General features: G+C 45.2%; 1 protein-coding gene across 3 annotated transcripts in view; it reads left to right on the forward strand.

The window, feature by feature from the left end:
• Positions 1-17820, forward strand: part of zc3h18 (zinc finger CCCH-type containing 18) — a 244396-nt gene that overhangs the window by 185763 nt on the left and 40813 nt on the right. For all 3 annotated transcript variants that reach the window (XM_068048996.1, XM_068048995.1, XM_068048997.1), the window contains one exon: positions 10532-10720. In XM_068048996.1, coding sequence (XP_067905097.1) covers positions 10532-10720 — 189 coding nt within the window. The remainder of the gene's footprint in view (positions 1-10531; positions 10721-17820) is intronic.

Raw genomic sequence — 17820 nt, forward strand, 5'->3', positions numbered from 1 at the left:
CCCTCTGACTGTTGGGGGGCCTATAGTATAACCCCATCAAAGTGATCACCCCTTTTCTTATTTCTAAGTTCTAACCATATGGCCTCGCTGGACATTCCCCCCGGGATATATTCTCTAAGTACTGCATGATGTCCTCCCTAATCAATAGTGAAACTCCCCCCTCTCTCTTACCTCCACCTCTGTCATGCCGGAAGCATCGGTACCCCGGAACATTGAGCTGCCAGTCCTGCCCATCCCTCAACCACGTTTCCATAATAACTATAATATCACAATCCCATGTACCGATCCATACTGTGAGTTCATCTGCCTTACCTGTAAGACTTCTTGCATTGAAGTAAATGCAGTTTAACCTACCAGACCTTCCACGCTTCCTGTCCTGGCCTGCCTACTGGACTTGCTTTAACCTCTACATTAGCTTCAACTATCTCATCGGAGAGACTACTACTTTGGGTCCCACCCCACTGCCAGACTAGTTTAAACCCTCCAGAGTAGTACGAGCAAACCTCCCCGCAAGGATATTGATCCCTTCCAGTTCAGATGCAACCCGTCCCTCTTGTACAGGTCACTTCTGCACCAGAAGAGATCCCAATGGTCCAAGTAGCTGAAGCCCTCCCACCTACACCAGCTCTTCAGCCACGCATTCATTTCCCTAATCCTCCTATTCCTACCCTCACTGGCATGTGGCACAGGGAGTAATCCTGAGATTACAACCCTAGAGGTCCTGCTTTTTAACCTTCTGCCTAACTCCCTATATTCACTTTGCAGGACCTCATCTCTCTTCCTGTCTATGTCTTTCGTACCAATATGGACCACGACCTCTGGCTGCTCACCCTCTCCTTTCAGAATGTCCTGTGCCTGTTCAGAGACATCCTTGACCCTGGCACCAGGGAGACAACGCACCATCCTGGATTCTCGCTCATGGCCACAGAAACGCCTATCTGTGCCTCTGACTATGGAGTCCCCTATCACTACCGCTCGCCTACACTTTGACCTTCCCTGCTGTGTAACAGAGCCAGTCGTGGTGCCGTTGACCTGACTGCTGCTGCTTTCCCCTGAGATGCTATCCCCCCCCAACAGTATCCAAAACAGCATACTTGTTATTGAGGGGAATCGCCACAAGGGATTCCTGCACTACCTGCCTGCCCCTTCTGGCGGTCACCCATCTATCTGGCTGAACCTGCAGTGTGACCACGTCCCTGAAACTCCGATCTATGATACTTTGTGACTCCTGTCGGCTGCTCAGTGAGTCCAACTGCTGCTCCAACCGATCCAACTGCTGCTCCAACCGATCCATGTGATCTGAAAGGAGCTGCAGCTGGACACACTTCCTGCAATGTAGTCGTCAGGGACCTTTGACTTCTCCCTGATCTCCTACATTTCACAGGAGGAGCAAACTACCCCACTGACTGCTATTTCCACCTCTCACGTTACTATTGGCTTAAAAGAAAGAAAAAAAGACAGAAATTGGGAATAAAAAGATACTAAGCCTTACCTGGTCGGTACTCACCCTCCTCACCGAAGCCCGACATACACCAAAGCCCGCACTTTGACCTTACCAGCAGCACTGCGACCTCGCAGCCCCTCCCAAAGATGACCGCTCTCTGATATTTAATCGCACTTTCGGATTTTACCTCAGGGAAGAAGCAGCTGTCGATGCTGACGTCGATGTGAGTCGCTGATTCCGGGAATCTCCAACTCTGAGCTCTGCCGATCCCAGGCCTGTAACCAGTCCTCGGGCCCACACACCCACCGCGCCTCTGCGATGTCCCTGGGTGTGCAGCACTGGGCTAATCTCCGACTGCAGCCCCGTGCTATGACCCAGCCGGGGCGGGTAGGCCTCTCCACGGGCCCCGGCGACTGCTTCTGTTGGTATTGTCCGACTGCTGGCTGTCTGCAGGTAGTCCGGTGCCGGCTCCCTGGTGCTGATGGTAGTGTCAGTGCGGGAAGTCTCTCCGCTACGCTGGGACCAGAGCCTGGAGACGGCACCGGGGCTTAGTTTAGTTTAGAGATACAGCACTAAAACAGGCCCTTCGGCCCACCGAGTCTGTGCTGACCATCACCCACCCATTTATACTAATCCTACACTAATCCCATATTCCTACCACATCCCCACCTGTCCCTATATTTCCCTACCACCTACCTATACTAGGGGCAATTTATAATGGCCAATTTACCTACCAACCTGCAAGTCTTTCTGGCTGTGGGAGGAAACCGGAGCACCCGGAGAAAACCCACGCAGACACAGGGAGAACTTGCAAACTCCACACAGGCAGTACCCAGAATTGAACCCGGGCTGCTGGAGCTCTGAGGCTGCCGTGCTAACACTGCGCCACTGTGCCGCCCTAGCTGCTCCAAGCTGTGGACAATCCCAAACTTGAGCCTGACAGCCCAGTGCGATCCACGCTTCGATACTTGGACCATGCTGCATTTGCTTGCCTGAGGTGATCTGCTGGAGACCTGTGAGTCATAACAGCACAGGAGGAGGCCATTTGGCCCATCGAGTCCATGCCAGCTCTCTCTAGTGCATTGCAGCCAGTCCCATTCCGCTGCTCTATCCCCAGAGTTCTCAAAGTTTATTTCCCTTAAGTGCCCATCCAATTTCCTTTTGAAATCATTGATTTTCTCTGCTTCCACCATCCTCATGGGCAGAGTTTTCCAGATCATTACCACTCGCTGTGTTTTTAAAAAAAAGTTCTTCCTCGCATTCCCCCTGTATTTCTTCTCCAAATCCTTAAATTGGTGTGTCCCCAGTCCCTGTACCATCAGCTAATGGAACCAGCTTTTCTTTGTCTGCCTTATCTAAACTGTCATAATCTTGTACACCTCTATCAAATCTCCCCTCAATCTCCTTTGCTCCAAGGAGGACAACCCCCAGCTTCTCCAACCTAACCTTGTAGCTAAAATCCCTCATCCCTGGAACCATTCTGGTAAATCTCTCTGCACCTTCTCAAGGACCCTCACATCCTTCCTAAATTGTGACCAGAACTCGACGCAATACCCGAGTTTGTCCTAACCAGAGCTTTATAATTGTTCAGCATAACTTCCCTATTTTTGTACTCAGTACCTCTAATTATGAAGCCCAGTATCCCATGTGCTTTGCTAACTGCTCTCTCAAGATGCCTTGCCACCTTCAAAGAGTTATGCACACGAACCCCATGTCCCACTGACCTTGCACATTCTTTAGAACTGTGCCATTAAATCTATAGTGCCTCTCCCTATCCCTTCTGCCATCACTCCCCTCATCAACCTCCTCTATTACTTCATAAAAAACTTCAATTAGATTAGTCAAACTTAATCTATCTTTTACCAATCTGTGCTAGCTCTCCTTAATTAACTCAAACCCCTCCGAGTGCTTGTTGATTTGTCTCTGATTATTGTTTCTAAAAACCTTATCCAACACTGGTGTTAAAATGACTGGCCTATAGTTACTAAGAATGTCCTTACACCTTTTCTTGAACAAGGGTGTTATATTTGCCACACACTAATCCTCCTGCACCTCCCCCATACCGAGGGAAGATTGGAAGATTCTGCAAGCCCTTCTACCTCTATCCCCACTTCCCTTACCAATCTGGAATGAAGTCACCTGGACAAACCAACTTATCCATTCTAAACATAGCCAGCCTTTCTAGCACACCCTGCCTATCTATTTTTGCCTCATCCATTAACTCTACCATCTCCGCTTCTACTGATATTTTGTCAGCATCCTCTTCCATCGTAAACATCAATGCAAAGATTATTGGGTTCCCTTTTATTTTAACTTCCATTCTGTTCTCGTATTCTCTCTTTGATAGTATTATTTTTCTCTTCACTTCCCCTCTCAACTTATAGTATTTGGCTTGGTTCTCACTTGAAGAATTCACCTGACATGCATCCTTTTTTGTTTCATAATATTCTCTATCTCCCTTGTTGTCAAAAGAGCCCTGGCTTTGTTCCCTGTCCTTTTCCCCCTTGTTGAAATATGCCTAGCCTGTACTTAAAACAGCTTCTCCTTAAAGATCACCCATTGTCCCATACAGTTTTTCCTTTCAGTATTTGGTTCCATTTTACTCTGGCCAGGTCTGCTCTCATTCCATTGAATTTAGCCCTCTTCCAATTTACAAGTTCTGCTTTAGGTTGTTCCTTGCTCTTCTCCATTACTAATCTAAACCTTATATGATGTTCGCTGTTACTCATATGTTCCCCCACAGTCACTTGATGCACTTGGCCCAACTCATTCCCCAGCACCAAATGCAGCAGTACTTCCTTCCACGTTGGACTGAGAACATATTGGCCAAGGGAGTTCTGCTGAAAATACTCCATAAATTCCTGCCCCTCCTAATCCTTTATTCTAATATTATCCAATGGATTTTGAGTAATTCAGTCTCCCAATATCCCCTCTTCATCGTTCTTGGATATCTAGAACCATGGAAAGATTACAGCACAGAAGGAGGCCATGCAGCCCATCGTGTCTGTTCCGGTCGAAAAAACTAGCCGTGTAATCTAATCCCACCTTCCAGCACCATGGCCTTGCAGGTTCCAGCACTTCAGGTACCTTTTCAAGGAGTTGAGGGTTTCTGCCTCCACCACCGTTCCTGGCACAGAATTCCAGACACCCGCCACCCTCTGGGTGAAAATGTTTTTCCTCATGTCCCCTCTAATCCTTCTACCAATCGCCTTAAATCTGTGCCCCCTGGTAATTGACCTCTCCGCTAGGGGAAGCAGGTCCTTCCTGTCTACTCTATCTAGGCCCCTCATAATTTTGTATACCTCAATCATGTCCACCCTCTGCCTTCTCTGTTCTAAGGAAAACAACCCTAGTCTATCCAGTCTCTCTTCACAGCTGAAATGCTCCAGCCCAGGCAACATCCTGGTGAATCTCCTCTGTACCCTCTCCAGTGCAATCACATCCTTCCTGTAGTGTGGTGATCAGAACTGTACAGAATACTCCCAACTGTGGCCTAACCAGCGTTTTATACAGTTCCAGAATTACATCCCTGCCTTTGTATTCTATACCTCGGCCAATAAAGGAAAGCATTCCATATACGAATTAGGAGCAGGAGTAGGCCACTCGGCCCCTCGAGCCTGCTCCGCCATTCAATAAGTTCATGGTTGAACTGATTACTCCACATTCCCACCTACCCCCGATAACCTTCCATCCCCTTGCTTATCAAGAATCTAACCACCTCTGCCTTAAAAATATTCAAAGACTCTGCTTCCACTGCCTTTTGAGGAAGAGAATTCCAAAGACTCATGACTCTCTGAGAGAAAAAAATTTCTCCTCATCTCTGTCTTAAATTGGTGACCCCTAGTTCTACTTTCTCCCACAAGGGGAAACATCCTTTCCACATCCACCTTGTCAAGACCCCTCAGGATCTTATATGTTTCAATCAAGTCGCCTCTTACTCTTCTAAATTCCAGTGGATACAAGCCTAACCTGTCCAATCTTTCCTCATAAGACAGCCCACCCATTTCAGGTATTAGCCTAGTAAACCTTCTCCACTGCCTCCAATGCAATTACATCCTTCCTTGGTTGGCTTGGGCTCACCAATGCCCTGTATAGCTGAAGCATAACCTCCCTACTTTTGTATTCCGTTCCCTTCGCGATTAACAATGACATTCTGTTAGCTTTCCTAATTACGTGCTGTACCTGCATACTAACCTTTTGCGATTCATGCACGAGGACATCCAGATCCCTCTGCATCTCAGAGCTCTGCAATCTCTCAATCAATCATTTAGATAATATGCTTATTTTTTATTCTTCCTGCCAAAGTGGACAATTTCCCACTTTCCCACATTATACTCCCATTTGCCAGTTCTTTGCCCACTCACTTAACCTATCTATATCCCTTTGTAGCCTCGTTATGGTATGTTTTCTTCACTTTATCTACCTGTCCTGCCACCTTCAGGGACCTGTGGACATGCACTCCAAGGTCTCGAACTTCTTCTACCCGTCTCAATATCCTCCCGTTTATTGTGTATTCCCTTGTTCTATGTACAAACATACGAATTAGGAGCAGAAGTAGGCCATTCGGCCCCTCTAGCCTGCTCTGCCATTCAATAAGGTCATGGTGATCTGTTTGTGTCTCGCAATCCACGCTTCCATCTACCCCCGATAACCTTTGATTCTCTTGCCTATCAAGAATTTATCTACCCCCACCTTAAAATTATTCAATGAACTCGCCTCCACCACCTTCTGAGACAGAGTGTTCCAAAATCGCACAACCCTCAGACAAATAATTTCTCATCTCTGTCCTAAAAGGGTGCCCCATAGTTCTGGACTCCCCCACAAGAGGAAACATTCTTTCCACATCCGCCTTGTCAAGACCATTCAGGATTTTATAAACTTCAATCAACTCTCCCCTCACTCTTCTAAACTCCAGTGAAAACAAGCCCAGTCTGTCCAACCTTTTCTCATAAGATAGCCTGCTCATTCCAGGAATCAATCTAGTAAACCTCCTGTGAATCGCCTCCAACGTATTCACATCCTTCCTTAAATAAGGAGACCAAAACTGCACACAGTATTCGAGATGTGGTCTCACCAATGCCCTGTATAACTGAAGCATAACATCCTTTATTTTCAATTCCTCTCGTAATAAAATATAGCATTCCATTACCCTTCTTTATTACTTGCTGTATCTGGCTACTAACTTTTGTGACTCATGTACTCGAACACCTAGATCCCTCTGCACCACAGAGTTCTGCAGTCGTTCTCTGTTTAAGTAATATTCTGCTTTTTTATTCTTCCTGCCAAAGTGAACAACTCCACATTTTCCCACATTACACGCCAAGCGCCAGATTTTTGCCCACTCACTCAACCTATCCATATTGGTCTGCAAGCTCCTTATGTCCTCTTCACATCCTACTTTCCTACCTATCTTTGTGTCATCTGCAAATTTAGCTACCATGCCATCGCTCCCCTCATATAAGTCATTGATATAAATTGCAAAAAGTTGAGGCCCCAGCACAGACCCCTGTGGGACTCCATTCGTCACATCCTGCCATTCAGAAAAGGGCCCACTTATGCATACTCTGTTTTCTTCCAGCCAGCCAATCTTCTCTCCATGCTAATATGTTACCCACTGCACCATGAGCTCCTACTTTGCACAATAACCCCCTATGTGGCACCTTGTCAAATGCCTTCTGGAAATCCAAGTACAGCACATCAACAGGCTCCCCTTGATCCACGGCACATGTTACTCCTTCAAAGAACTCCAATAAATTGGTCAAACTTGATCTCCCTTTCACAAAGCCATGCTGACTATTCCTGATTACCCTGAGTTTTTCGAAGTGCCCAGCTATAGCCTCCTTAATGATCGATTCTGACACCTTCCCCAGATGTCAGGCTAACTGGCCTATAGTTACCTGTTTTCTGTCTCCTCCCTTCTTGAATAGAGGGATTATATTTGCTTTGTTTGCCCTCCCCAAATGCATTACCTCAGTTCTCCAGATTGAATTCCTTTTGCCACTTTTCCGCCTACTCAACCAAGCCATTGATATCATTCAGGAGTCTACAGCTATCCTCTTCGCTATCAATTACACAGTCAATTTTTGTGTCATCAGCAAATTTCCCAATCATGCCTCCCACATTTAAGTCCAAATCATTAATATATGCCAGAAATAGCAGGGGACCCAACATTGAACCCTGTGGAATGCCACTGGAAACCGCTTTCCATTTGCAGAAACATCCGTTGACTACTACCCTTTGTTTCCTGTCACTGAGCCAATTTTGGATCTAACCTGCCACATTCCCCTGTATCCCTTGGGCTTTCATTTTTCTAACCAGTCTGCCATGCGGGACCTTGTCAAATGCCTGACTAAATTCCATGTAGACAACATCCAATGCACTACCCTTATCAATTCTCCTTGTTACTTCAAAAAACTCAATCAAGTTTGTGAGACATGACCTTTCCTTAACAAATCCATGCTGACTATCCGTGATTAATCCGTGCCTTTCTAAGTGGCGGTTTATCCTGTCTCAGAATTGATTCTAATAATTTACCCACCACCGAGGTCAGACTGACCAGCCTCTAATTATTTGGCCTATCCCTCGCATCCTTTTTAAACAATGGTACAACGTTTACAGACCTCCAATCCTCTGGCACCTCGCCTGTATCCAGTGAGGATTTGGAGTTGATCCTAAGCGCATCTGCTGTTTCCACCCTGGCATCCTTTAACAACCTGGAATGCAATCCATCCGGCCCTGGCGATTTATCCATTTTTAAGTATGTCAGACCCTCTCATACTTCCTCTCTCATTATGCTGATCATGTTTAATATTTCACACTCCTCTTTTACTACAGCCTTTTCCTCAATTATCCTTTTTCCTTAGTTATCCGCTTGCTCTTAATGTACTGATAAAACCTCTTCGGATTTTCCTTGATTTTACCTGCCAATAATTATTCATGTCCTCTCTTCGCTCTCCTAATTTCTTTTCTTTACTTCATCCCTGCACTTTCTATACTCCTCCAAGCTTTCTAAAGTATTAAGTTTTTTATAACTGTCATTAGCTTTCTTTTTCTGCTTTAACTTACCCTGTATGCTTCTAGATAACCAGGGGGCTTTAGATTTGGCCGTACCACCTTCTATTTTTATGGGGACATGCCTACACTGTGCCTGTAGAATCTCGCTTTTGAATGCCTCCCACTGGTTTGCCATTGATTTTCCTTCAAGTGGTTGTATCCAGTCCACTTTCATCAGATCACCTCTCAGCTTCGTAAAATTTGCCTTCCCCAGTTCAGAACTTTTACTCCTGTTTTATCTTTGTCCTTTTCCATGATTGTGCTAAAACTAACTGTATGATGGTCACTATCTCCAAAATGGTCACCCACTGTTACTTCCTCTACTTGCCCAGCTTCATTACTGAAGACTAAATCTAGAATTGCGCCCCATCTCGTGTTGTTACGTGCTGGCTAAAAACGTTCTCTTAAATGCAGTTCAAGAATTTTGTCTCCTCTGTGCCTGTCACACTGTTTGTATCCCAGTTGTTTTGGGGTATTGAAATCTCCAACTATTATTGCCTTATAGTTTTTGCACTCAGAAATTTGCCTCCATATTTGTTCTTCTGTCTCTCTCGCTGTTTGAGGGTCTATAGTACACTCCTAGTAGTGTGGCTACCCCTTTTTTATTTCTGAGCTCAACCCATATGGCCTCATTTGATGATTCATTTAGCATATCATTCCCTCCTCACAGCTGTTATTGATTCCTTAACTAATAATGCTACACCCTCTTTTTTTATCCCTTTCTCTATCCCGCCTGAAAACACTATATCCAGGGATGTTGAGCTGCCATTCTTGTCCCTCTTTAAGCCAAGTTTCTGTTATAGCAATGATGTTATGTTGCCATGTGTCTATCTGTGCCCTCAGCTCATTGGCTTTATTTGCAATACTCCTGACATTTAAAGAAATACCTTTTAACACTGCCGAATTCCTGTGCTACGCACTTTTTAACCTTTGCTTCTTCTGTCTTTCAGAGTCACTCACTAATTTTCTGCCTCCCATTCCCTGCCCTGAAATTGTCCTGTCTGAAACTGCCCTCAGGTTCCCATCCCGATGCCAAACTAGTTTAAACCATCCCCAATAGCACGAGCAAACCTTCCTGCAAGGATATTCGTCCCAATCCTGTTCAGGCGTAGACCGTCCGGCTTGTACAGGACCCACCTTCCACAGAACTTGTCCCAATGCGCCAGAAGTCTGAAGCCCTCCCTCCTGCACCATCTCTCCAACCACCCATTCATCTGATGTACTCTCCTATCTTTCTGATTTCCCTGCAGGTTTGCTTCTCTGCCTCTCACTCACTATTTGGAAGCCTATAGAATACCCCCAATAGTGTGATCATACCCTTTTTGCTTCAGAATTATAACCAAATGGATTCTGCCCTTGCCCCCTCAAGGTTTTCCTCTCTCTCCAATGCTACAATGTCTTCCTTAATGACTGCTGCCACCCAACTCCCTTTTTCATTTCCTTATCTTTTCTGAACACTTTGTATCCTTGAATATTAAGCACCCAGTCCTCAACATTTTTAAACCACGTTTCTGTACTTGCCACTACGTAATATTCCCACACTGTTATTTGTCCTTGTTGGTCACCAACCTTATTAACCATACTTTGTGCATTTACATACATGCATTGTAAACGTGGCTTTGTATTCCATATAGTCCTCCTTAGTCTGCTTCTATATAATATGGTACTACGTCATTCTCCAGTGCAATCTGATGCACTCATTCCTTTATGCACCTTTTTCCTCTTTTTACTTCCATCCTCCTGCCAATTTAGTTTAAACCCTCCCTGACCACAGCAGAGAACCTCCCTGTGAGGACATAGGTCCCAGTCCTGTTGACATGCAACCTGTCCCTTTTGAATAGGTGTCTCCTGCCACAGAAATGGTTCCAATGCCCCTAGAATCTGAAGCCCCAGCTCTTGCACCATGCTGCAAGCTCGGGAGAGGAGGCAGGACAATATTGCTCTAGTCAGCCATCTTTTAATGCCCAACAGTAGTGTGGAACTGATCTTTAAAACTAGGATCTAAATACTAACCAATTTTATTGTAATTTCTAGCCGGCAAGTCGAACCACCCAAGAAAGAAGCTGCTCCCACAACTGCTGTAAAACGAGCGGATGAATGGAAAGACCCCTGGCGCCGATCGAAATCGCCCAAAAAGAGACCAGTTTCGACAACGTCACCAGGCCGTGGGCGCAAGCGACGAAGAACGTCTGGGTCTTCAGTTTCAGTCTCTGGCTCATCAAGGTACGTTGGATCTCGGAACCTACTGCGTTTCAGGACACCTTTATTAGGTGTCTTCAAATCTGATCGAAGGCCATCAGCAAAACAGATTTTAAAAATAGGCGGGTCCAATTTTCATGACTTCTCCGCCCCCATCCCCCCTTCCCCCCCAGTCTCCCTTGCAGGAATGCTCAGTTGCCTTGGCACAAAGGTCAGAGGGGAAAGTGTTGGAGAGTGGACTCTTACTTTGAATAATGCTTAGAGATTACAGGGTTTCCCTTACGAGGTGGAAGTTTGCTCGTGTCTGCTGAAAATTTAGCCCCAACCATGCTATTTAAATGTGGGTGGGGTAGGTGGCAGGGGAAGCGGTGTGGGTGCGTACTCGCAATTTCCCGTATCATTTTCTATCTACACTGTTGACTGGACACCGCAAAGCATTAGCATGCAGAAAAGATGACAGGGTGGCCTACCCTGAATGTCCACTGGCAGAATTTCAGCTAGGCTTTAAATACATGGGTGAAGTGCATTCAGGACCTATTGGCTGCCCTTTAAGGTCCCATCTTTTGTGAAGACAGACGCAAAAGATCCCATGGTTCTATTTTGAAGAAGAGTGTACTAGCCAATATTTAATCCTCAATCAACATCACAAGAACAGATTATCTGATCATCATATTGCTATTTGTGGGAGCTTGCATTGCTCAAATTGGCTGCCACGTTTCCTACATTGCAACAGTGTTTACACTTCAAAAAGTACTTAATTGGCTGTGAAGTGCTTTGGGATGTCCTGCCTGAGGTCGTGCAAGGCGCAAGAGAAATGCAATTTTTTCGCTACTATTGATGTTCAGCCTCACTAAGGACCAGGCCAACTTCCAGACCATGTAACTGACCAGGAGATAAAATTCCAGGAATCCTGGGACTAGGCAAGATCAATGCATTTTGAGTGTACTGCTCCAGTCTTATACCGGGGATGGACACCAGTCAGTGCACAGATATCTCCCTGACTTGAAGGTAAATCAGTGTCAGAACAGTGGGAGGCACTCAAAGGGAGATTCAAGGGATTCAGAATAAACATGTTCCCACAAAGAAAAAGGGTGGGACGGCCAAATCTAGAGCCCCATGGATGTCAAGGAGCCTACAGGATATGATGAGGCAGAAAAGGAAAGCTAATGTCCGACACAGAGAACTCAATACTACAGAAAGCCGAGAGGAGTATAGAAAGTGGAGGGGTGAAATCAAAAAGGAAATTAGGAAAGCAAAGACCTCAAGAATATTGGCAAGAAAAATCAAGGTAAACCCAAAGATGTTTTATCTATACATTAAGAGTAAGAGGATAACTAAGAAGAGAGTAGGGCCCACAAGATCAAAAAGGTAACCCATGTGTAGTGGCGGAGGATGTCGGTATGGTTCTTAATGAATACTTTGCGTCTGTCTTCACAAAAGATGGGGACGATGCAGATATTGTCGTTGAGGAGGAGGGGTGTGAAGTATTGGATGTGATAAACATAAGGAGAGAGGAAGTATTAATGGGATTAGCATCCTTGAAAGTTGATAAATTACCAGGGCCAGATGAAATGTATCCTAGGCTGTTAAAAGAAGCAAGAGAGGAAATAGCAGAGGGTCTGACCATCATTTTCCAGTCCTCCCTGGACACAGGTGTGGTGCCGGAGGATTGGAGAACTGCTAATGTTGTACCTCTGTTTAAAAAGGGAGCGAAGGATAGACTGAATAATTACAGGCCAGTCAGTCTAAACTCAGTAGTGGGGAAATTATTGGAATCTATTCTGAGAGACTGGAAAAACCGTCACTTGGAAAGGCACAGATTAGTCAAGGATAGTGTCAGCATGGATTTGTTAAGAGAAGATCTCGTCTGACCAACTTGATGGAATTTTTTGAAGAAGTAACAAGGAAGATAGATGAGGGTAGTGCAGTTGATGTGGTCTACATGGATTTTAGCAAGGCTTTTGACAAGGTCCCACATGGCAGACTGGTTAAAAAAAAATAAAATCCCATGGGATCCTGGGAAATGCAGCAGGTGGATACAAAATTAGCTCAGTGGCAGGAAACAAAGGGTAATTGTTGGGTGTTTTAGTGACTGGAGGGCTGTTTCCAGTGGCGTTCTGCAGGGCTCAGTACTGGGTCCCCTGCTTTTTGTGGTATATATTAGCGATTTGGACGTAAATGTGGGAGGCATGATCAAGAGGTTTGCAGAAGACGCAAAGATTGGCCGTGTAGTAGACAGCGAGGAGGATAGCTGTAGGCTGCAGGAAGATATTGATGGTCTGGTCAGATGGGCAGAAAAGTGGCAAATGGAATTCAGCCCAGAGAAGTGTGAGGTGATGCATTTGGGGAGGTCAAACAAGGCAATGGAATACATGATTAACGGGAAAATACTGAGAAGTGTAGAGGAAGTGAGGGACCTTGGAGTTAATGTCCACAGATCCCTGAAGGTGGCAGGACAGGTCAATAAGGTGGTTAAGAAGGCATATGGAATCCTTTCCTTTATTGGCTGAGGTATAGAATATAAGAGCAGGGAGGTTATGCTGGAACTGTGTGACTCATTGGTTAGGCCACAACTTGAGAACTGTGTGCAGTTCTGGTCACCTCATTACAGAAAGGATGTAATTGCAGTAGAGAGGGTACAGAGGAGATTTATGAGGATATAGACATAGACATAGAACATTACAGCACAGTACAGGCCCTTCAGCCCTCGATGTTGCGCCGACCTGTGAAACCATCTGACCTACACTATTCCATTTTCATCCATATGTCTATCCAATGACCACTTAAATGCCCTTAAAGTTGGCGAATCTACTACTGCTGCAGGCAGGGCGTTCCACGCCCTTACTACTCTCTGAGTAAAGAAACTACCTCTCACATCTGTCCTATATCTATCACCCCTCAACTTAAAGCTATGTCCCCTCGTGTTTGCCATCACGATCCGAGGAAAAAGACGCTCACTATCCACCCTATCTAACCCTCTGATTATCTTATATGTCTCTATTAAGTCACCTCTCCTCCTCCTTCTCTCTAACGAAAACAACCTCAAGTCCCTCAGCCTTTCCTCGTGAGACCTTCCCTCCATACCAGGCAACATCCTAGTAAATCTCCTCTGCACCTTTTCCAAAGCTTCCACATCCTTCCTGTAATGCGGTGACCAGAACTGCACGCAATACTCCAGGTGCGGCCGCACAAGAGTTCTGTACAGCTGCAGCATGGATGTTGCCAGAACTGGAAAAATGCAGCTATGAGGAAAGATTAGATAGGTTGGGGTTGTTCTCCTTGGAACAGAGAAGGCTGAGGGGAGATTGAAGGGTCAGTTATGAGGGGACACAAGTTTAAGGTGAGGGGCAGGAGGTTTATGGGGGATTTGAGGATGAACTTTTTTACCCAGAGTGTGGTGACGGTCTGGAATGCACTGCCTGGGAGGGTGAGAGAGGTGGGTTGCCTCACATCCTTTAAAAAGTACCTGGATGAGCACTTGGCACGTCATAACATTCAAGGCTATGGGCCAAGTGCTGGCAAATGGGATTAGGTAGATAGGTTAGGTGTCTTTAATGCATCGGTGCAGACTCGATGGGCCAAAGGGCCTCTTCTGCACTGTATTGTTCTGTGATTCTGTGAGATCTGATTGAAATGTACAAAACTGTGAGGAGCCTGGATAGAGTGGAGGTGAAGGATCTGTTCACCTTAGCAGAGAGGTCAGTGACGAGGGGGGCATAGATTTAAAGTGATTGAGAGAAAAAATTAGCGGGGAAATGAAGAAAAACTTTTTCACCCAGGGTGGTGATGGTCTGGAACTCACTGCCTGAAAAGGATAGTTGAGGCAGAGACCTTCAACTCATTCAAAAGGAGTCTGGATATGCACAAGTGCTGTAATCTGCAGGGCTACGGACCAAATGCTGGAAGGTGGGATTAGAAGAGATGGATCATTTTTTGGCCTGCACAGACATGATGGGCCAAGTGGCCTCTTTCTGTGCCTTAAACTTTCTTTGATTCTATTCCACGTAACGAAATGATTCAACAGCAGGCAGAGTAAAGAATTTTAAATACATCACACTAATTTGGTATTTAGATAAATACAGACAGACCAATGTCCTTGCAGGGAGGGTCACTAGTGTGGTTGGGAAGGGTTTAAATTAAATTGGCAGGGGCTTGGGCACCAGCATATAGATGTTAGAAAGAGAAAAAAGGTGCATAAAGGAAAGAGTGTGTTGGATGGGACTAGAGAAGGAAGTAGCCCCTTATTAGATATGAGAAGACTCAGAAGGACTACGAGAAATACAAAAACAGGTTTACAATGCAGGAGGTAAATGCACTAAGTGTGGTTAATAAGGTTGGTGACCAACAAGGACAAATTATCATGTGGAAATATGATATGAAATGTGGCTTTACAATGTTGAAGACTGGGTGCTTAATATTCAAGAATACAAAGTGTTCAGAAAAGATAAGGAGGGAGAAAAGGGAGGTGGGGTGGCAATACTGATTAGGGAAGACATTGTCACATTGGAAAGAGAGAATCTCCTTGAGGGGGTAATGACAGAATCCATTTGGTAAAAGTTGAGAAGCAAAAAGAGTATGATCACGTTACTGGGGGACTTTATAAGCCTCCAAATAGTGAGAGAGTGAGATAGAGAAGCAAACCTACAGGGAAATGACAGATATGTGCAAGAACTATAGAGTGGTGATGGGGAAATGGCGTAGTGGTAATGTCACTGAACTAGTAATCTAGAGGCTCAGGCTAATGCCCTGGGACACTGTTCAAATCCCACCATGGCAACTGGTGAAATTTAAATTAAATTTAATAAAAGATATTGAAAGCTAGTCTCAGTAATGGGTGCCATGAAAACTATCACCGATTGTCATAAAAACCCATCTGGTTCACTAATGTCCTTTAGGGAAGGAAATCTGCCATCCTTGCTGGTCTGGCCTACATGTGACTCCAGACCCACAGCAATGTGGTTGACTCTTAACTGACCTCTGAAATGGCCTAGCAAGACACTCAGTTGCCAAGGGCAATTAGGGATGGGCAAAAAATGTTGGCCTTGCCAGCAATGCCCACATCCCATGAAAGAATTTAAAAAAAACTATAGAGTGGTGATATTGGGGACTTTAATGACCCGAATATCATTTGGGGTAATGTTAGAGCACAGGGTAGGGAGGGGTTGGAATTTCTGAAATGTGTTCAGACTTCCTTGACCAGAATGTTCTCAGTCCAACTAGGAAGGAGGCATTGCTGGATCTAGTGTTGGGAAATGACGTGGGCCAAGTGTCTGTGGGGAACATTTGGATAAGTTTGATCATCATGTCATCAGGTTTAGATTAGTAATGGAAAAGAGCAAGAAACAACCTAAAGGAGAACTTCTAAATTGGAAGAAGGCTAACTTCAGTGGGATGAGAGGGGATCTAGCTAAGGTAAAATGGAACCAAAGAGTGATGGGAAAAACTCTGAAAGAACAATGGGTGATCTTTAAGGAGGAGATGTTTCAGGTACAGGCTAAGTACCAATAAAGGGGAAAGGTAGGGGAACCAAAGCCAGGGCTCCTTGACAACGAGGGAAATAGATAATATGATGAAACAAAAAAAATAGTGTGTGATGCATGTCAGGTGAATAAGTTGAGAGGGGCAAACGAAGAAGAAAATAAGACTAGCAAAGAGAATATGAGAACAGAATGGCAGTCAACATAAAAGGGAGTCCAAAAATCTTCTACCGGCATTTAAATGGTAAGCAGGTAGTAGAAGTGGGGTGGGGCCTATTACAGAATCGTTACAGTGCAGAAGGAGGCTATTCGGCCCATTGTGTCTACACCGGCTCTCTGAAAGAGTAATTCACTCAGTACCATTACCCCGCCTACTCCCCGTAACCCTGCACATTCTTCCTTTTCATATAACAGTCTAATTCCCTTTTGAATGCTTCAATTGAATCTGCCTCCACCACACTCTCAGGCAGTGCATCCCAGATCTTAACCACTCGCTGCATGAAAAAGTTTTTCCTCATGTCACTTTTGCTTCTCTTAGCAATCATTTTAAATCTGTGCCCTCTTGTTCTCGATCCTTTCCTGAGTGGGAGCAGTTTCTCTCCATCTACTCTGTCCAGACCCCTCATGATTTTGAATACCTCTATCAAATCACCTCTCTGCCTTCTCTTCTCCAAGGGAAACAGTCCTAACTTCTGCAATACATCTTCATAACTGAAGTTCCTCATCCCTGGAACCAATTTCATCAATCTTTTCTGTACTCTCTTCAATGTCTTCATGTCTTTCCTAAAGTGCGGCACACAGAACTGGACACAATACTCCAGCTAAGGCCGAACTAGTGTCTTATACAAGTTCAACATAACTTCCTTGCTCTTGTACTCTGTGCCCCTATTAATAAAGCCCAGGATACTGTATTATTTATTAACCGCTCTCTCAACCTGCCCTGCTGCCTTCAATGACTTATGCATATATACACTCAGGTCCCTCTGCTCCTGCACCCCCTCTAGAATGGTACCCTCTCCATGTTCTTCCTGCCAAAATGAATCACTTCACATTTCTCTGCATTGATCTTCATCTGCCACCTGTCTGCCCATTCCACCAACTTGTCTCTGTCCTTTTGAAGTTCTACACTATCCTCCTCACAGTTCATAATACTTCTAAGTTTCATATCATCTGCAAACTTTGAAATTGTGCCTTGTACACCAAGGTCTAGGTCATTAATATACATCAGGAAAAGCAAGGGTCCCAACACTTCCTTGGCCTCCTTATCTCGAGAGACAATGGATAAGCGCCTGGAGGTGGTCAGTGGTTTGTGAAGCAGCGCCTGGAGTGGCTATAAAGGCCAATTCTAGAGTGACAGGCTCTTCCACAGGTGCTGCAGAGAAATTTGTTTGTCGGGGCTGTTACACAGTTGGCTCTCCCCTTGCGCCTCTGTCTTTTTTCCTGCCAACTACTAAGTCTCTTCGACTCGCCACACTTTAGCCCCGTCTTTATGGCTGCCTGCCAGGGCAACACTGACCCCTGGGGAACTGCACTACAAATCTTCCTCCAGCTATCTATCTCCTCCAGGCCTGCTAAGATTTTTTTTTTATTCGTTTTTTTGTGGGATGTGTGCATCGCTGTCTAGGCCAGCATTTATTGCCCATCCCT

The sequence above is a fragment of the Heterodontus francisci genome, chromosome 17, assembly GCF_036365525.1.
Source record: "Heterodontus francisci isolate sHetFra1 chromosome 17, sHetFra1.hap1, whole genome shotgun sequence".
Lineage (NCBI taxonomy): Eukaryota > Metazoa > Chordata > Chondrichthyes > Heterodontiformes > Heterodontidae > Heterodontus > Heterodontus francisci.